The 21,879-nt window shown below is 39.5% G+C and overlaps 1 protein-coding gene across 1 annotated transcript in view; it reads left to right on the top strand.

Moving 5' to 3' along the window:
- TBL1X (transducin beta like 1 X-linked) overlaps positions 1-21,879 on the top strand; it is a 54,304-nt gene that overhangs the window by 21,528 nt on the left and 10,897 nt on the right. The window contains exons 4-9 of the mRNA XM_009646349.2: positions 4-111; positions 6,668-6,800; positions 15,382-15,523; positions 17,658-17,721; positions 17,822-17,919; positions 19,446-19,506. Of these exons, the coding sequence (XP_009644644.1) occupies positions 4-111; positions 6,668-6,800; positions 15,382-15,523; positions 17,658-17,721; positions 17,822-17,919; positions 19,446-19,506 (606 nt within the window). The remainder of the gene's footprint in view (positions 1-3; positions 112-6,667; positions 6,801-15,381; positions 15,524-17,657; positions 17,722-17,821; positions 17,920-19,445; positions 19,507-21,879) is intronic.

Raw genomic sequence — 21,879 nt, 5'->3', positions numbered from 1 at the left:
CAGCAACGGCAGCAACAGCGGGAGCAACAACGACTGCTTTTTCTCAGCAGAACACACCAAAGAACGGAGAAGCCACTGTGAATGGAGAGGAGAACGGGGCACATGCAATAAGTAAGCCAACCCACGCAGCTGCTTGCCACTACTGGGCAATTCGAGTTTCAATAATATTCTTGTACTTAGTTGGTGTCCGCAAGGCGGTAGAACTCGGGGGAGTCATTTCAGGAGGGCGGGGTGTTTCTAAAAAGGCTGCTGAGTAAAAATCACGTTTCACGTCACAGTGCTGTGTTTTACTGGTGCCCTCTCAGAATCCAAAAACTTGAGATATCTTCAGAATTGCAAGACTGTATCAAGAAGTGGAGCTGTATTCTCGCTCCTTGGAGCGGGCTACCCAGACTTCATTAATATTGTCAGCTTTATAGGTGCTTTTAGATATTTGATAAAAGTTGGGACAAGCTGTAGCCGCAGTTGGTCATTTTGGGCAGGCTAGGAGGGGGATGGGTTGAGAGGCTGGGACCTACGAGCCGTGCCTGTGTAAATGAAGCATGGCCAGGCCTTGAGCACTAACTATCCTATGATCATCCATAGCCTTGGCATGGTCCTTGGCCTGGTTTGGCCTATGCCAGCTATCCATTCTTGAACGGCATTGTCAAGCACAGGACAGGGAGTCACATATGCCAAGGACCATTCCCAGCAGACAACTGGATGCAGCCAACCTGTCTTGAAGGCACAGAGGAAAGAGTTCCTCGCCTATTTATTTAATAGCGCATGCTTAGTCATATCATGCAGATACCTAATTGAAGGTCCTACCTCCCCGAAATTGCCTTAGTCTGTGGGAACAGTCAGTTCTCAAGAGCTCTGAATTCACCTTTGTTTATTGGTGATGGTGGGAGACTGCACTCATATCTTTAGACATCTGAAGTCAGACATACAAAACAAGGAGTGGACATACCTGCTTGTGTAACTAGATCTTGAAGACTGTGCTAAGATTGTGGAACAGATAGGATTAAAGGTTCTGGTTTCCGTGTGCAAGCCGTATTAGGGCACTGGCTAACTTCTGAAATGAGACCTTAATGCCTGATTGCCTTCCGAGGAAATTCTAGAGGAACGTGCACGGCAGGTTTTGTAGGAAGCCCCAACAGCTCTTTGCCTTAGACAAGTAACAGGTCAGGACTTTACTCATGCCACAGATTTTATTTGTTCTGCAGTGTAGGCACCTTTATCAGTCTCCATCTTCTCTTTGATCTGAATAGATTCCTCTGTCGGTCAGTGAGAAAAATGCTTTCAAAACAGGTTTTTCTTCAGAGAATTCCAGTTAGATGGGATAGTTTCCCCGAATAAAACCACAATGATTTAAATTACATTTTTCAGTTGAGAAAGCAATTGTAAAAAAGTTCTGAAAATTTTTAAAATATTAATCTGGTTTTAGACTATGGATTGCTTATGTTTTACTTCCAACTGACCCTTTGTTTTGAAATTGAACTTATTTCATATGTGCAAACAGAAATGAAAGCACTTTTAAATGTATCAAATGGTGACATTTTGTTTGTTGACACTTTCCTTCAGCTGATTTGTGAAACTTCTGGGGCAATGTCTTCCTGTGTCAGGACCAAAAACCCCAAATTCTTAAGGTAGAAAACTGATTATTGGTTCATCACTAATACAGAACCACTCAGACTTATTTCCTTCTGATCTGAAGAAACACACATACTATTGCATTAATAAAAGGAAAGCCTTGCAGTTTGGTTCAGGTGTATGACCACACTCTAAGCCTTGATTTCTCAGATCTGCCATTTTATCATTAAAAAATAACAATTCTCACGGTGATTTTTAATCTAAGTATTTTCACAAACAGTGGCAGGCCTTTCTTGGAGTGTTTGAGGAGAAGACTTGATATCATCCAATAGCTGTCTGGAGCAGGGTGCAAGAATGTGACACTGTGTTGTCAAGTAAAATTTCACAGAGGTAGGATACATGTCAACCAAGGAGATACTCTACCGGACAGCAAATTTCAAAGCATTACTGTGGCTAAGCAGCCTACCAGGCAGGCAAGTTAACTGAGCAGTGGCTATGGGAAGACAGAAAGCCCATGAGGAGTAGCTGGCCAGCTGGCACGTGTTGTTGGCAGCTGCTGTTGTGCCAGTTGGTCATCCTGGGCGAAGAGATGAGCTCGGCAATTTAAGGAGAAGGAGGCTTTGGAGAGAAGCTGCTGAGAAATCCAGGGACAGCCGACTCTGATCTGTGTGCCTCCCTCACCTTGGGAGGTACTGTAACCTTTCTGTCTGAGGCATTTGGAGGATATCAGCAAGGTGGTGTAGTACAAATGCAGGTGAGGATTATACATGGGAGATGCACACAGAACTGCAAAACTGGCATTCTCACCCTTGAACAGACCTGTTTAAATAAACTCCAAGAGATCTGCCTCTGTAATTATCAGAAACCACTAGAAATAAAGACTAACAAATCTAGCTGGCAATTTACTGCATGGGTCTGAATAACACTCTTACAATTGTATTTCCCTCTCTTGTGATAAAGTTAGAAAAATATAGTTATGCTAATGAAATAGCAAAAGGGTCATACCATCCCTTTTCATTGCTTACACAGGGTAAACTGTATATCCAGCCTTACCTTTTCCCTTATCACTGTGTTAAGAGAGTCCGTTTAGTCTAGAATGGACTTAGGACAAAAGATGTGGCAAGAGCTTAGGACAAAAGGTTAAGGGTAGGATTGGCAAAAGTTTAGGATAGGATGCAAGATGGGTATGATAAAAAGCTGGGAGACCTACTGGGTAGAAAAGGCTGTGAAGAAAAGGTGTGAGAAAGTTCCCAAACCCTCGTTTTCGCTGTTGCTGTATTCCACAGAACTGGCATATACTGGAATGGTTTTGTTTGGTGTGCTAATGCTTAGTCATAGCCTGGAAGTCACCCATATATCAACCTGTCATAAAAAGGTGGGATTGGGGGAGCAGGTGAAAGAGATGTCTTTGGGAAGTTACCTAGTTTGCTTTTATTCTGACATTGAGTTCTCCCTGGCGCTATAAGTCTTCCCCAAAAAGTGTTAATATATTTAATATAGTACGATACATTTTTGTTTATGATGTTATCAATACAATATGATAGGGTGATTTTATTTAGGAAGGGGAAGAGACAGAAAAAAAATCTAACAATAACAACAGTTTGAGGTGCAGATTCAAATACTAAATAAATAAAATTGCAGCCTTCTCTTCCTGCTTCCTGAGTAATGTTTTTAGCTTTGAATCACTTCAAAAATTAGTAGAAAAAATAAAAATTGGCATGTAGAAATGGAGCCAAACTTTGGATTGTTTTCCAACTCAAATATTTTTAGTGTCATTTGTTTCATTATATTTGCAAGGGTTGGCTTGGGTTTAAGAAAAATAAAGCTCTGGAAAAAAGACTGAGCCCAGTTCCTTTATTATAACTACAGCCGTAAAGAACAACTTCAGTGAAAGGCCTGTCAAAGATTTAAGTAAAAAAACACATTGCCTGAGAAAATACAGGGTTAGCACTGGTAAAATCTTAAAAATATATCTTTTTTAATTTGGGGGAAATAGAGAGTTAATATTACTCACTGGTATGTTAGAATTACAGTTTCTTTGAAAATTAATCATAATAGTTTGGGGGAATATGACTTTTAATTTCCAGTGATTTAAGATTTTTAATTTGTTTGAGGAAAAAATTAAAAGAATATAGCATAGACTTAACCAAAGATCCTCTGGCATTTAGAAAATGGATTGTGTTAACATTTGGGCAGAGTCCTCTGTGACCTGAAGACTTAAGTTTTTCACCTAGGAGGGCCCGTTGCACTTGGTAGAACTGCCCTCTCGTCCAGAGACCCCCTCAGGGGCATTCTGTGTGCAAATGAGGTCTTAACCCAGAACTTTCTGCTCTGAAGACACTTTTTTAAAAAAGGAAGCCTGTTCTTGGTGGTTACTGCATCTTTCTTACCTATCTGTTCTGGTTGTCATGCACACATAGCAGCTCCATCCATAGGGGAGCCAAATTTTCAGGTGAGCCCGTGCTGCATAAGGAAGCTCAGCTGTCTTACAAGGGTGCCATCTTGTGCTCAGGGGTTCCTGCAGTTTTTTGTTGTTATTGTAGTCGTATCTGTTTTATATTGCTAGTGTCTATCTGAATCTGAGAAGAGCCTGAAGCAGCATCACGGAAGCATGAACTGTCCTGTTTGTTCAGTGGGGCATTTTAAGTTCCGTGCTTACGAGTAGCACTCTAAATATGAATGTTCCTGGCTACTGATGAAAATAGGAAGAAAGCGCATATAATGTGAACACACGCAAACATATTTCTGAAAGGCTCCTCATTTTTCCCTCCCTTTTCTCCTGAACCACCGAAGCTGTAGTGTCAAAGTCATTACTGGGAGACAACAGAAAATAATCCTGCAGGTATTTCATTGCACCCAGAGGCCAGTCAGTCTTGCATATACTAATGCAGGTATCAGCCAGTCCAGGTTTCTTTTTCACAACATGACTATTAGTGGGGTTTTTCACAGCAGTTAATAACATTCAAAGTGTGTATCTAGGTTCCTCCATCTGGCCATGTACAAACAAAAAATATGTCTGAAGTATCAGATGGCCGTGCTCTGATAGTACCTTGTAACTCTGGGACCTCGGAGTAATGCTGCTTCCAAGCTGTCATTTGGCTTTATTCAAGAGCGAAAAGGAGCTCTGCCTTTAGAGCCAGGCAGGTAACAGTAGGATTGTATGTGGTAAGAGTAGCTTCTCATTTAAATTGTTCAAATTAAAACACTTGAAATATCTTACTTCTTGATTTACCCCCAGCTTCCAGCTCACACTGTGAACAGGACACAGATGAATGCATAGCCATTAGCATGCTGCTGTTTTTCTCATGAAAACGTGCTTTAAACCTGGTGATTCTGTGCTGTACTGAGAAATAGAGGATTGCAAGTTCTAGACTCATATATTCTGGTGGGTTTTAATAGTGCTTTGCTCTTCGTTGCCCCGATTGCTTAGAATATCATCTCAAAGTTCCCAGCTGCTAGCATCAGGCTAAATCTTGCGTGCTAGTATGTCTTGACAGTATTAATTTTAGTAGTTATGCACATAAGGAATTTTCAAGGACAATGCTTAACATCGGGACTCAGCATAGGTGTAGATTTTGCAAATAGGCATTTGTAATATGTTTAGTTTTATGCAACAAGTCCATAGGTAATAAGTGTAGTTAAAAATAGAAATAATTTGAATTAGAAGCGTGAGCTGGGGACTACCGTTAGTTGTGTTCTAATTTTGATACTCAGTGCTATGCAACTCATTGAATTACATGTGAATTCCATTCCATTCCATTCTATGGCATAGATATGGCATAGACATGGTTAACAGGGTACCTAACAGAATATGCAATGAGAAGTGCTGGTTGTGTGACTCAGCATAAATTAGGCGGAGCGAAACGGGGTATTTGAAAGCCTGGGTCGGGGTAGAAATCTGGAGGTCTCCCTTCCGATGGCAGTTGTGCAACGTCACAGTCTGTTTTGCCACTTGATGGGCAGTAATAGCTCAGCGGAGCTTGAGTATCAGGACAGATGGCTGATTTTAAAAGCCATAAACACGTGGCAATAAAGGAGCGTAATTATTCCACTTGCGAACCTATGGATCTCCATATGTGATTAAAGAATGACTAACTAAAAGTCTTAACCCAGAATGAGAACTTGGATTTTGATCAATCAGAGCAGATCAGCTGGCCAAGGCATTGATTAGATACCACGAGGCTGCCTTCCCCCCGGCGTGCCAGCTCTCCGCTCTTGGATGTGCTTTCTGCGAAATGGGCCACACTTCTGCGTGTAACATCTGCTGTTTCAGTGCGTTACCTGTCCTTGGCTGGTGTCTCGTTTGCAGAGGATAATAAACTCGTGTTGCTGCCAGGAAGTGTAGTTTGAGCTGAATGAGGAAGATTTATACTGAAGCAATGAAAATCTGGAGTGAAAACATTGTTCATGATGCAAATTGGAATGAATTGCTGCCGCTAAGAGAAATCTCATCATTTTAAATTAACTTCTTTTTCCTGAAGGAAATAAAAGAGCTTTATAAAAACAAAGTTACCTAGACTGCAGTCTAAAGAACCCTAGTATTACAGCATGCAGGTTGAGTATTTCTATGCCTCGGTTGGTACCTTTGCATATATTATGAAACCCTGAAGAAGGTGATCACTCACGGTTGCACTGCCGTGCTCAGGGAATACCCACTCGGTGTATTCTTCACCTGTGAGTAGCGTACATATTACTTACAGAACACTGTGTAACAAAATGTGTGCTGCATGTTACTTTTTTAAAAGAACAGCATAAAGCTTTTCTCAAATGTGGCAATATATTTTAATAGATCTGGAAGTCATTTTTAATGAAGCCAGCTTCAAAAAAAACCTCTACTGAAATAAATGCTATTTTTTGAAGGAAAGCTACGTGCATTTGTACAAAATATTTTGGAAAGCTCTGCATTATGAGGAAATATCATAAATCTGCATCATCAGAGGGAAGAAAAAAGAGTAATATGGTCAGTGACACAACACAGAATATTATTTATAGTGTATACATTGCTGTAGGCTTTAGGCCATGGTTAGCCAGCTTGTTTTTAAAGCAGACCTAACAGCATCTTGCAGACTACTTACTCTGATACATCTCCTTACAGATAATCATTCAAAGCCAATGGAAATTGACGGGGATGTTGAAATCCCTCCTAACAAAGCAACAGTCCTTCGGGGCCATGAATCAGAGGTGTTCATCTGTGCCTGGAACCCTGTCGGTGACCTGCTAGCATCCGGGTAAGACCATGACTGAAACCAGCTGCTGCAATTAGAGTGTGTTTAGAGATGCAGGAACTTGCGAGCATATCCTAGAGATGAATGAGTATTCTCTTCACTGTTTTTTCAGCCTGCAAGTGTTTTTTTCAGCAGTACTGTACCTATGTAGGAGTTAAGTAGTTAGAAGGTGACGCAGAATATGAAGCCTTTGCACATTTAAGATGTGCACTCTGTGGCCCTGAATACACAAAAACTTTTTTAAAGGATTTTAAAACAACTATGGATAATTCTCAGCCTATTTGAAGTTCATGTACTCTACTCCTACTGCTCTCAGTTAATGGTTCCCAATGGGGTCTCAGAAAGACTTTGGCATCCATGTTTTCTTTTTAGAAGTACGGAGAATCCAAAACAGAGTTCTCTTCGACTATGTCTGCATTGGTGTGGTGCAGCACAAACAGGGTAGATCTGTAAAGCAAAACTATTGTGTGAGGACCTTATGTCACCACTGTTTGTATCATGGGGTGGGGGCTTCAGGCTGGACCTAGTTTTGTCCAGTGAGATGATTGTGAGGGCATGTTTTAGTTTGTGGTCACTGAAAAGGAGTCTAGTCCAGGCCTGCTCGAGTAATGACAGCCAAAGCATGGTAAGTGGGACAATCAGGAGACTGACTTACAAAAAGCACTTTTGATCCAAAGAAAGATGCTAGTGTAAATGTACCCCAAGGGCTATATACAGACACTGTTGGAATCTGCATTTTTTTTGTGCTTAAAGTTAAACCTTAAAATGAAGGCTGAATTTAAGAAGTCTTAACTGGGAGTGTAGAGGAAAGCTGATAGCAGTTAGAGGAGAGAAATGGGTCTTCATCACTTGAAGTTACCTGACAGTATCAAGACATTTATTTCAAGGAAGAGGAAAGTCTTTATTTTATTTCCAACTTTTTGCATAATTATCAGAATAGTCTTCCTGTGCAATCTGTGTTGACTTAATACATGAAAACAAGGAAAGTGCAAGTGGGACAGAATAAACAGGAAAAATAAAAGTTATTAGCAAAGATAAATATCAGGTTGGATAAATAGCACAAGATCTCTAGGACCATGAAGACAGCAGTTTCTGAAGAATCATTTCACACAACAAACTTTTAGAAAACAGAATCCTGAATATACTTTGTTTCTGGAATGCCCAGACCTGGTACTACTTTTAGCATCTGTAGCACTCAGTATCTTCATTTATTAATTTTAAATGGGTATAGCAGTAGAATTTGCAAAAGCTGTATGTGGCGTTTGGGGATGAAAAACTTTGGGTTTCAGCTCTTTTTCCTGTTAGCTCAGTGAGTCTTCTAGTTTGTGATAGCGTCCCTGGGCGATGCCATGGTACGGTACAGACAAGAGCAGTACTAGCAGCTACGCTTCTATGCCATGCATTTGCTGTATTTTCTGCTAACCATATTCCTCTACCCACTCATTTTTCTAGTGTCTCAGGCAGTATTGCTTGGCAGTGTTACTTATCCCATGCAAATGAATATTATTAAGAAGGGAAGTCCTGATCATTAAGATCAGTCACCAGTTAAAATAGGCAAGCATAACACAGTTGTTACACACAGATTGTCCTCTTCTTGGCATACAGTTCAGTGAGCCATAAAAAGATATTTATTTAATGTATAAATAAATAAAAATTAGGATTGACAAATGTGGAAGAAATGTAGCATGTGATATTCCTTAATTGTCCCAGCCCAAATCTGAGAGGATTTTTTCAAGGGGAAAAAAAAAAATAATAATCAAGGGAAGGCAAAGAATCTGTGATGTTCATGAAATGTTACTGCCTACATAGCAATTTGTAAATCAACATCAAATGATACTGAACGAACATGCTCCTGTACTACTCCTCTAACTTTTCTGTGTATGCATAAATGCTTTGGCTACCCGTAAATGTTAAATCATGACTCAGTAGTGAAGAAGAACTCAAAAATTAAGAAGATTTTAGTTAACCTTATTAAATTGTTTTCATGGTTGTTTCTTATTAAAGATGAAAATCTAGAGAAGGTTTCATAAAATTCCCATAGTGGGGGCAAATTTAATTAGAATTTCATGGGCTGTCTTGAGATCAACAGCTCACAAGTACTTTACTTAGGATCAATCAAATGAAGGGTTGATACAATAGATGTCCTTTAGCCCTGTCATCCTAAACAATATGCTTTTTAATAATAAACTTATCCATTATGTTATTTATTTGAATTAAATGGAGAACAGTCTTCAGGTGACCAGTTAGCACACCCATATTATTATCTAAAGGAAAATCGGTGGGGAGAAAGGATACCACACAGAATTATTCTTTAGGGACACCTGGTGGCACCTGAGATGAAGTGAAGAATGCTGCTTTATTCTGGAGAATATTTGCACAGCTGAAATTAGACATCTACTCAAGTGCTCTGTCCCCCTGCAGGTACCTACATCTCTCAACTCATTACACAGGGAGTTAAGACTCCCAAGCATAGGTGCTCAGACCTCATCTGTTGACTTTAGCGTTGGTAACTACGTCCCGGTATCTGACCCAGCTCTCTGCCGGTGCTTGCCATACTGTACTGCTTTCCTAGGATCTGAGGTTCACAGTCCTAGTGTGCATAGTTTAAACTGTGGACCATTTAAGAAACCAGAGTGTGTACTGCAGTGACGGAGGAACCAGTGGGTGTTTAACTTTGCTGCAGGTTAGATGGATCCCTGGGATCAGCGATACCTTACACAGCTTCAGGTAAATCTGGAGGACAATAATCAGCATTTATTATAATAATAATAAGATAGTGGGAGTACCCTCTCACTATCCCTTCAATTAAGCTTTACCTTTCAGTGTAATAGGTTGTACTAATAAGCTTTGCTACTGATTTTGGAAGCCCATAAATACACACATGGCTAGAAAGTACAGTCAGGTGCTGTGTCTCATGCAGACTAGTGGCAATGCAATGAAAATGCAAATAATTTAGATGCATGAGAATCTTGATCAGATTTTAGCCGGCTCATAAGAAACAAAGTACATGATGCAGTTAGCCTTCAGGGAATGCAGCAGTGCGTGCCTGATGAAGCTTACATGACTGAAATGGCATAGGATGCACAGGAAAAAATTAAACTGAAGGAAGAGAGCTGATTGTCTGATTATGACACTGCACGAAGAAGTGTTTAGGATGTCTGGTACAATAACAGTGCAAGCTATCATCTACCGGTAAACTATGTATTACGTCACCAATTAAACAAGGGGGAGAAATTCCCCAAAATCTACATATGCTGCAATTGTTTGTCCTTTACAAAGCAATGCTTCAAAAAAAAAAAGAAAACTGCAAACACCGAATTTTTAGATTCTATAATAGCCATATTGTGCTGCCCAGTCCCTAGTTTTCTTCTGTTTTCCCATCTGCCTGATTGTACCCATCTGTTGTCTTCTTAAAAAATACATATAAAAACCTAACTGTTAAATAAGGGAAATAATGCATTTGTTCTGTTTATACAGTGCCTAGCACAATCAAATTTCAATTCATGGCAAAGTATTTTCTTCAAGTCTTATTATACAAGCAACAAATTTTTCTAACAATTAGCAGCAGTTTAGACCACAACCTGATGTAATCTTCAAAGCACTAAAAGAATAGTGGAGGTTCACGACCTAATCTGAAGCAAGCTGTGTAAGGGGTTTTGTTTACAAAATGACTTACGCAAAACTAGAGCACTGGTTTCCAGGTTTAGTGTGTATCCCACTGATAGAAGGGGATTTTGATATTTGATGTCCTATCTACTCAATTGCAATGACTTTTTAGGGTGTGAAGGCTCACACAGGAATATGTAACTCTCTGGACTTTGCAAAGGACTATTTAAAAAAAAAAACAAAACAGTGGAGACAGGAATTTCTCTGAAATAGCAGAAAAAATATGTTCTGCAGCTGCTCTTCCTCCTTCACCACACCTGTAACCCTTAAAGTGGAGGATGGAGGAGACTAGAGATACCAGTAAAGGCTATCAAAGGCTTGGCTGTCACCAAATGCTTCTAAGAATGCTTAGATGTTATGGATGGAAGCATTGTAGTAGTACAGTAAAGTGCATACGTACAGCCATGTAAGATGTTTAATTACCCTTTATGGAGGAAATCAATATTCAAAACCAAATAATTGCATATATTGTTTTGGACAGGCAAAAAAAAAAAGGTAGGTGCTTGGCCAAATGTGAAGATTTGGCCATTCCCAGCCATGATTCCAGTTTTGCTCTTAAAATCCGATTTTCCTCCTCCAGAGACTGATTTCTTCCATGAGATATTTTTCAATATCTAAGTTTTAGTTTTATGACACATGTAAATTATTACAGATGGTTATGTTCCCTCGGTAGTGCAGAAACCCATTACAGCTACATCCACATTAGTAAACTAACCATGCCTGGGAATATTCCTAGGCATTGAGGCCAACTGGCACAGAATGTCCAGTATCTGTGCTAGCAAACTGCCCTGGCTGCCAAACAAACTGCACATTGGGAATTGTCCCTGGACCGTTGTAACCACCAAGCCCTGCCCAGGAGTTATTCAGAGAGAACTTTAGGGCTCTGAGCAAGAGTGCTAATTAAAACAGGCCAGAGTCTGTCCAGGAATAACCTATCAGTTTGCCAGCATAGGTGATGATGGTCTAGTGACCCAAAATGTTCCTGAACATGCTTGAATTTCCCAGTATGGAAGTATACCTATGAATGCTTTGCTGGTTGAATTAAGGATGCTCTGTCTGCACGTTCAGCTGCTGCTTCCAAGAGCGTGCTCTGTTCTGTTACATGCAGCCATGCCCTTGAGGTAATTCTGGTAGCCGTGAAGCAGAGGGACCTGGCCTCATTCCCAAAAACCAACAGTAGGTTTCTTTGCTTATCTTTGCTCATCTACACCAGCCTCTCACACACCGGGGAACTTTCTTGCAGAGTGCTTCATACACCTTCGCCCTCCCTAGTCAACAAAATAATTACCATAAAAGCTGTTGTCTGAGATATTTCAGTTATGACTCTGGCTCTCAAAAGCAAGAAAGGATGTTTCTAGGCCATCTTCCATCATCATCTCTGGGTTTTATATAATGTGTTGAGTTACTGCACACTCCTCATACCGGTGGTTTAGGATCCACCGTGAGTTACCTTTCTGAATAATCCTTTTGAACTACCAGGTTGAGGTGGTCGATTTCAGCTCCCCAGATAGTGCCAGGTGTTAATTCTGCTAACTGGAAGTGCTTATTCATTAGCAGGTGACTTTACTGGGGCCAGTATCCTCCTTGCATCAAATCCATTAACACAAAGTGGGCAGCAATTAGGTGAGGTCTGTTTGAATAACCTGATGGGGGAGCAATGTCAGTGGAACAGACATCTCCCTCTGGATACCTCCGAGGCACTTCCCTCTGCTGACTGCCTAGGAAACGTAAGCACTTCCTTTAAGAGACCTGCTTTATTGAGGAAAAGTTAGGTATGTAAATTATGAGGAGGAGTTTCCTTCCCTTTATGCTTTTCATAATCTCTTTTCAAATAAAATAATAGAAAGTCTAACCTGTTTGAGCCACAAGGGTTAAATACACATTAGCAATATGGCATATCAAAATAACAGTGATTATAAACTTGCAGCTGAAGATTAGAAATACCAAGGTTCAACTACCGTCTTGCGGATTTCTTTACCCAACTGCAGCTGTTTTAACCTCTCCGCTAACAGTTACAGAATGGGGATTTTATATGTCACAAATAAAATTCTGCAAACATTTGTCCACCTTGGTTCACGATTATACCAGGGCTGGAGAGCATGAAATAAAATTCTTTCAGAATTAAGCCTTCCTAAAATTTGGCAGTACTCTACCATAGTGCAGAACAGTATACCTATTACTCAAGTGTTCATGACTTGCATGTTGGAATGAGCTGTTTTATCATGCAGATAGAAATGCTTCTGTTGGCTAAGGAGATTAAATATCTTTCTGAATTGTGCTTGAACTATGGTCCTCTAATAAGGCAGGGTTCACTGAATCATTCAACAGAAATCGGAATACTTTCCAGAGCAGAGAATACTCTTTTTTTTTTTTTTTTTTTTCCCAGCAGCAAAAGGGAAGACACACAAATACCCCTGCCACACACTGGTAGGCTTATAAAGCCTCTCTGCAGGGACACATAATAGCTTATGTAGCCTTAGGAAGAAGAAAATGGAAAAACAAAATTAAAATACTGGAAAATAAGATTGCCCAAGCATCGCCAGAAAACTGACTAAATAAAACTGTTGAAAAACAAAACATAACCCTTTTAGAAGTAGCAAATAGGATATTGTGTTTGATAGCCAAGTGGCTGAGTGCTTTATTCACAGGGTCCAATAACAAACTGGTTTATTACAATGAGGGCAGGACTGGCCCGGAATCCTATATAGTGGAGAAGCCAGCACTGAAGGAATTTCCTGCTTAGCATGTTAACCAATAACCCAAGCCTATGAAAGGCTTATGTTCCCATTATTGTAAATTATCACAACTAAAAATGTTCCTTAACTTCTGAGCCTCATGGTTAACTTTGTTAATTTTCTAGCCAATGCGTGCAAAATTGTTGTTCAGTTTTCCAGACCTCTGAAGAAATACGGAGTTATATTACAGTCACAGCTCTGTATGGTGGCAAAAATTATCCTGATTTGAATTATTTCTTTAAATCACTAAAGAGAAAGATTTGTGCCAAAAATGAAAGAATGGCTGTACAGCAGTGGCTTGTAGTTAGGCTGGCAAAACCCTGGCCAGCCATCACATCTCTGCTTGATGCAAAGGGTTCAGAGGAGACGGGGGCACATTTCCCCAGGCGTGCCGTGACCCAGCAGGGCTCAGAGCCACTGATACAGGCAGAGAGGGTTTTGCTTTTACAGTTGAACTGTTGTTCATGTAAAATTTGGCTAAGTTACTGGTAAAATAATACACAAAGATCAATCAAGTTCTATATTTGATTGGTCAATATTTAGACTTGAAGATGTGTGAAGTGTTTAAAATTTGCCCGGTACTTTTAGAATAAATAATTAATATGTTTTATTAGTAGACCAGAAGAAAATGAAATATTCTCTTGTGGTGGATTTCCCTTTCAGTAAAACATGGCTTATCAAAGCAAAAATGGATCTCAGGTTTTTAGTCTTCGAAGAAAGACTTTTTCTCCTTGCTAGTGTATAGGAAAGGAAGTTGTAGTCATTACTTTAAAATGAGGTAAAGTATCAGGTATATCGACAATGAAATCTCATCTTGACTGTATCAATTCTGGGAAATGTCAGAGAGATCCTAATTCTGCTCCAAGATTCTATTTACTGCATGTATATGAAAATTACCCTCTGGACAGTCCAGGGTACTTTGATTGGTTTGGTAGTTGTTGTTATTGATTGTTTAAAAAAAAAGGGAGGGAGGGGGAGCGAGAGACAAATCCCAATAAACTGGAAAGCGTAATATCTTCCACCCCATTGCAAATTGATTTCTGACCTCAGAGACATTTTTCATTGGAAGAAAGATTTATACAAAGTGAAAACAAATATATTATTTACAAGCAGATTATGATAAACTCTTCACTTCCTCCTGACAACTTTTTCTAGACAAAATCAGGGTTTCAGTCTGCAATAAAAACATCTCCCTAGAAAATATTCGGTCTATAAAATAGATTAAAATCCTGACGCAGTCTCTGTCTTGCTGGCTGTCTCTCAGCAAGAAAAAATACTCTATTATGTCAATAGTTACTTTTGCCACTTTTTCGGACAACGTCAGCTAAGCAGCCAAGCTACAGACAGCAAAGGGCACTGTAGACAAGACAAAATGAATTTAAATTACCTTTCTGCTTCCCTAATCTTTAGCTTCTGTGGCTTGATTTAATGCTGAGAGGCTGTTTTGCAAACAGCTTCTGTCAGAGGCCATGTTCTGGTCTGTCCTGAACAGAAGTACCTTGTGAAAGGGCCATGGCCAAATTAAAGGCCGCCTGAAGTTCACCTCCTGCTCCTGCAAGCAGCTGTCAGAGAAACCCAGGCAAGGCCAGGGAGCCGGCACAGCGGCACCTTTGTCGCACTGCTGGAGGTCCCCTTCCCCTGCCAAGGTGACGCTCCTCACTTCCTCTGCTGGTGGTGACCCTTGCAGGTCCCATCATGCCATGTTCAGAGCGTACGGCAACGCCAGGAGAACACCAGGGACAGGATTCGGCGAGCCACTGGGAGCTAATGGGACTGTTCCTGCTTTTAATGGGAGGCACGTGGGCACAGCCTTTGTGTTTCTGTCCTTATTTGGATCTCCACGGTGTTACGTTGGTAATGTTGAGTTCCCCCAGATGATCTGAGTTACAGGGATATCAATTTCATGTATCAAGTGCAAACGTAGAGAGCAAGCAAATGTCTTTTAGGTAGAAGTTTCCTCAATAAAGCAAATGATGATGCGGATTCAGATAATACGTATAATTTAAACATGTGTTAGCATTTTTTAAAAAGTATAGAGAGCGCAGGAAGGGCAGCACTGGAATGAAAAATAATGTTTTAAAGGTAGTGATGTTCTCTCAATGCAAACAGAAATAAAGGTTTTTACTTTGTTTGCTGGATTGACACCAAGGGGAGTTTTCATCTCTTCACAATTGCTTTTATAGATCCGGAGACTCAACGGCCAGAATATGGAATCTCAATGAAAACAGCAACAGCGGTTCCACTCAACTAGTTTTGAGGCACTGCATAAGAGAAGGAGGACACGATGTCCCCAGCAATAAGGATGTGACTTCATTGGACTGGAATGTAAGCTAACTTCTAAGACTGTGTATGTTTTTTAACTGTCTAAATTTAATTCAGAGGCAATTACAGCTGCTGCTCCATATCTTTTATATCTGAGGTGACCAGAAGCTCTGTCCTAACCTACTGACCTCTTGTTTCAAGTACTCATAATAGGCTGAACTTTCTTCTATAATGCTATAATTTTCCAGGACTGTTGCCATCTTCAAGCTTAATAATGATCTATTTATATCTCTATTGTAGGAGCATGGGTAAAAATAAAATCAGCTGACTTTAAGAATGAAGATTAAACAAGCAATCTATGTAGTAACGAAGCCTGATTAATAATGTATTTGCATCTCATAGTTACTTCATTTTGGCATGTGAGGAGATGTAAGCACCAGTGAAGCTTTTTCTGAGGCTGGACTATCAAGTCCCTCTCCTATTTGAATTACGCTGTGTATAGCAAAACACGCTCACGTTATTGTATCTTGGTAGGAGCGTGTGGCATGATTCTCTCTTTACCTACCCTCCTTCTGGGTGGAACTGTCTTGCCTGTTCCTTCTTACTTTCATCCTGCAAAACCTTCTGTCTTAGATAATACAGTCAGGCGCAGAGAAGACTGAAGTGAGCAGAGAGGCCAAGTACTGTTAAGAATCCCTGGTGTCTGGGCAGTGTCTTTGGGCAGCATTAAGGCTGCTTCATGTTTCCTTTCTGCCACCGAGCATTGTAAAACGAACTCAGAAAAACTTTCAGGGACCTTAATTAGTTTTGAGATCACTTGCATTCTGTCCGCTTTGTTGATATTAGTACAGAGTGATCACATTAGTCTTATTTTCTTAGGAAAACAGTTTAAAAATTAAGTGCCAGAAAGGATTCTCAGCAATTACGTACAGTCTCAGTTGCTGGCCAGAGACCAATCTTTGCTGCAATATTATTGTCCTTCAGGTGAGCTAGGTGCTTCACAAAAGTAAAAGATAAAGCCACTGCACAAATCAGCTTCCCCTGTGTATTGGTGGCTTAGGTCTTGATATTTTTGCCCCTACATCATTATACATCGGAGTTAAATCTACAGCTGCGCTCTGACTCACTGGTTTTGGAGGGTTGGAGTAGATATATCTTTTAAAGGATTATTTTATGCTTTTTCCTAATTTTCTATTCATGATGCTAGAATTACCACCTGCCTTCACTGTTTATTTAGAACCACAATATTAATCATATTTCACTGTGCAGTTTTCACACTGGTGATATTAAATTGGTTCTTCTCTGGTTTATGTGATAATAAGAAAGGTGATTTCTAGATGCCATCTTCAGATAATGTCCTTTGGTACCAAGGGTAGGATTCATGTCCCTTAGATTTAACTATCTAAACTAGTCATCTAGACTCCCTCTAAGTCAGCAGAAACAGAGACATGTGCCTTTGTGCTGGTCTGCGCAGAGTCTTAAGCAAATGGGATCATGAACTGCACTCCTGAGGTGGGTGATGCTGTTAGTTATAGAGGGAGACTAGGTTACTCACTTAAACTGACTCCTATCTTCTGGTCATCTGGAGATAAATGGGGTAAATCTCACTCCTAATCCAGATGCTGAAATGTTAAAGACTAAACACCCAGCTCCAACAGTACCCATCTCATCCAGGTTGCAGAGTCAAGTTCCTTTTTTTAATTATTCTCATTCTGGCCCAGTAACTCTGGCACTGTTGGCTGCACAGGAGATATGTAGGTGGCTTGGGTGTTCTAGGTCCTTCTTTGTAGTAGAAGTGCCTGAATTTCACTGAACTGGGATTTAGTGAGGATTTAGATGATCTGTTGATGTTTTATAGGCTCTTTATGTCCAAGAAGTAGTATCTGTTTGTTATCTGGAAGAATCCCATAGAATTTGTTATATCTTGTTTTCTTTTTCTAATCCTTTTGATTAAATTACTCTTATCTGATGGTGTGGCCTAGTATTTCACAGTATGTTAGAGGGTTTTATTTCCTCTTTGCTGTCCGCAGTAATAACCTTTAGTTCAAGTCATAGTATAATCTGTCTCAATGTGTGAACTCAGATTTCCCATAAATCACAATGCACAAGCCTTAAAAAAAAGTAAAGAAAAGAAAAAGGGTGGTTGAAACAGATTTCATCTAGTATTGACCTTTGGCTTTTATATATATCCTAACAGAGTGATGGAACACTATTGGCTACAGGCTCGTATGATGGTTTTGCAAGAATATGGACAGACGATGGTGAGTCAAACATTTATTGCTCTTAAGCATCAAACAGCACTGAACTGTAATTTGGCTAATTTGTAAACAAATTGTAATATTGACCTTTTCTTTATTCCAGGTAACCTTGCAAGCACCTTAGGTCAACATAAAGGTCCAATATTTGCCCTGAAATGGAACAAAAAGGGGAATTATATTTTAAGTGCTGGTGTTGATAAAGTGAGTTTTAAAAATACATCATTCTAACTTATAAATGTGCTGACAGCGAGCTTCGCTGCTGAATTCCATAAGATTATTTTCTTCTCCTCCAGGCATCCTGGAGAGTTTTCTTTAATATGTTTTAGTGCATGTTGATTACATTTTTGAGGCTGCATAAATGTGTACTATTTTTATGTAAAAGATTTTACTTAAAAAAAACAACCCCACTTGCCCCTTGTGTAAAATGGCATCTTAAATGTTTCTCAGTTAAGGAGAGAACTGCTTCCACTGCTTATGTTTATAGTTTTATCAACTAACTACTTCCAGGAAGGAAGTGATCTTAAAGATACTTGACCTTTTAGCTTGTCTAATTATTGAAACACTTGTATTTGAATAAAATATATATGGCTTCCTGTGCAAATATGCAAATTCTGAACTCCAAATCAAGCAAAACATGGTAGCTTCAGCTGAGTACATACTAGAGATTAAAATGAAGAGGTGACTGCTGATGATGAGCACAAATCCATTAAATCTGAAACTGGAAAGTACACAGCATTCATCTTGCCTAACTTCTGATGCCTAAAAATTAGATGTGTGTGTCATTTTTGACTTCCTTTATAAAGTCCAGAGAGCAAATTTACACTTCCAAGCCTCTGTTGCAGTGAGATGCGCTGACAGTGCTCTTCTCCAGCTACTGGCAGAGGGGAGTCTAGGGAAACTAGCTCAGGCTTGTACATCTGATTTGTAAGCTAGCTGATTCCCTATATTTTCACATACTTCTGAAAATGGAAACTTAGTTTTATTCCTTTTAATACTGGCTTATATTCAGCTGCACTTCGTCTCCCAATGGTAGTTCCATTATTCTGGCAAACTTATGTTCCCAATAACAGCAGTGATTCTTTAGATGGTCCATTATCAGCAAGATGAGGCCTCCTTAATTTATTTTCTGGAAGTGTATACTCCCAATAAATTGACAATTCACTCAGAAGGTGGTATTGAGCTCTACAGGGAAGTTGCTTACGTGTGCTGTGAGTATGGATTAAACCTGTAGTAAGCAAATTACACTTCAGTCTGTCCCACCCACAGTGGCAAGAAGTGATACGTACTCTGCTGCTAGATAAATGTTTCACTTGGTGGTTTAATTGTTAGAAATGTAGTACCACATAGTTTTGGAATAGAATTCAACTTGCATCTTTGAAATGGGGAAAAAGTCCTTTTTGAAGAAGGTAACGGAAACAGCTGTTACAAAATGCTTACTAAAAATGTGTAGTGCTGTCTCCTAGCATTATTCAGAGAGAATATGCCCATTCTTAGTAGTTACATTGCTTCCTCTGTAGGCGTGATAATTCTTTATCTACATTCAGATTATTACTCTGTAATATTTGGAAGTGATTTCTGTTTTTTCAGCTGTTCAGCACACAAGGCTCTCTGCAGTTAATAATTTTATCAGTCCATCTTTTAGAATTGCTCCTCAGTGAGGGTGGTCTCTGTTTTCTCTGAGCTGAACAGTCACTAATCTTTCTTTTTCCGTCTTCCTTCGGATGCAGACAACGATAATTTGGGATGCTCACACAGGAGAAGCTAAACAGCAGTTTCCTTTCCATTCAGGTAATTTCTGCATTACTCTTGTTAGTAAAATGAAATGCCGTTTTTAATTTTGTCAACATAATTTTGTAAAAGCCTATCTGCCTGGGAGAAGTTTGAACCAGGTTTTTGTGCTTTAACTGTCCCGAGTACCATGGCTTGTGGGTTTATTCTTTTTTGAGAAAGATGGGGTTCTGTGAGGATAGCTTTAAAAATCAAACTGATTCCAGGAGAGGATTTATATACCAGCCATGTCTACCTAGCTGAATGATTCTGTCATGCTTGAGTAGTGCCAAGTGGTGATCTATGAAGAGACTTTTCAGTGGAGGTGTCGCTCCTGTTGCAACGAAGCTGACTTGAGACAGAAGTAGACGGATCTCTCATGCAGCTTGCATTCACCGCTGCAAGCATGAAGGTTCCTTAGGAATTTCTTAGCTTTAAATTTTGACTTGAAGTTCTTCAGTATTTTCTTTCTCTGATTATCAGAAGTCGGTTGCCAACCCTGAGTTTCAAAACCTTGCTGCACCAAAACATTACTTGGGTGGTCGTTCATAGGTCTGGTCTGCTTCGAGAAGACAGGAGTTGCTACAGATACTAAGTAATCTTGAGTAACAGGCAATCATTGACGTAATCTTAAATTCACCTGAGACCAGACTTGTTAGATGATGACTGAATTCATGATCCAAACTGGATAAGTTGTCATAGTGAAGAATTTTTAAAGGGCATAGTCAAACTGAGTTTAAAACCATCAAAACATTCCAGCTTATGATGCTAGAAATGTTCATCTTCCTGTGTGTTCACTGTAACTAATCCATTTTTAAATACAGCAGGCTTTCAGAAGGTGCTTAATGGTGTTTAAAACCACATATTTTACTGCTAATTTTAAAACATTAATTTGGGCATGCTTTTCAACTCACTTTCTAGTTGTTCTTATTCTGACATTTTCACAGATGTTATTAATAGGCAGTAGGAACTGAAATAGTTATTCAACATAAGACGAAAAGTATGTCCATGCGCACAGCAGATCCACACCCTGCATTTTTGTCACTCATCTTCTAGCTTATTAATGCAACTGTCAGTTTGGAGGAGTCAGTGTCTGCTGACAGATTTTCTCACTGTGGCATTAATTTATCTATCATAGCTGTTCCATAAAAGCAAACTTTGTGCTGTACAGTGATGTAGTTAATGAGACCCTTAAGCCTTCTGATCCTTAGCTATTGATCTAAGTAGTTGCAGATTCAGAACTTGGTTGCTCCTTCAGAATCATGCTCACTGACATGTAGCTGTCTTAGCAGTGACATGCATCAAGGACGTATCACTCCATTCCCCTTTTAGCAAGTTGAAAACTTAACTACAACTTCTAATGCAATATGCTGATGTCCACCTGCATGTATAGATTTTTTTGAAGAATTCTTACTATGCATGATGTTTGTCTTTGGACCTTAAGACACAACTGAAGTGGAGATATGGAAAAGCTAATTTTTTTTTCCATTATTTCGAATATGTTTTCATAGCGAAGTAAAGCAGTTAGTTATTAAGGAAATTGTTGGTAGTCCAAAAGCGTATGTCCTACAAAAAGCCCCTTAAAATCAGCTGGGGTCTTTGTCCTCACATAAGTCCAAAGACACACCTTCTTTGCATCACTTATTCACCAGAACAAACTTAACAGCAAATTACTGTCCTTTCCATATCTGGAATCTGAAAACCTTGTCTACACAAGGATTAAAGGTGGCATTTTAACAAATAAAAGTCTAGTCTAGACAGAGTACAGTTCCTTTAACACATACTTGTGTGGTGTACTTCTTTGCATACTTCTTTGAAGTCTGGAGATAGTTGGCCTGGGAATAACATAAATTTTTTACTCTTGGCTGCTTTACAACATGTTTAGTTTATACCCATATGGACAGAACTGCCATCTTAAAATACATAAGGAAGACTCCTTTGTCTGGGTCTTGAAGGCCTTTATATCATTGATGTTCCCACGTAACTTTAAGGGTTTACGGTCAAAATATGTAAGTATGTGGTTAAGTAGCTTCTAGGTTTTCATTATTCTTTGTAAAACTATGAGTCATTGTCATAGGGCATTTGATCAAATTATGTATTCACAAAGCTTATTTCTTTAAAATGGAGTGAAATAATCCAATTTTCACATCTACTGATAGATGTGGACTGATGTCTATGCATGCAGGAACAAATTGGTTAAGTGATACCATACAGGTATTTGTACAACCCAGTTGTAGACATCGAAGTGCTCTGAATCACTCCCTGCAGACATTTAACCCTGTCATCTTCTGTGCTTCTAATTCTGAATCACACCTAAATTTGTTCAGAAAAAGCTTAAATTAACTGATAATTATTGTAACACTTTCAGTGTTGGGATTTATTTTAGCTGCTTTT

This window comes from Egretta garzetta, unplaced genomic scaffold (genome assembly GCF_000687185.1).
Source record: "Egretta garzetta isolate BGI_Z169 unplaced genomic scaffold, ASM68718v1 scaffold49, whole genome shotgun sequence".
Lineage (NCBI taxonomy): Eukaryota > Metazoa > Chordata > Aves > Pelecaniformes > Ardeidae > Egretta > Egretta garzetta.
Note: the sequence above shows the minus strand (reverse complement) of the source record. Positions and strands in the feature narration are given on the sequence as shown.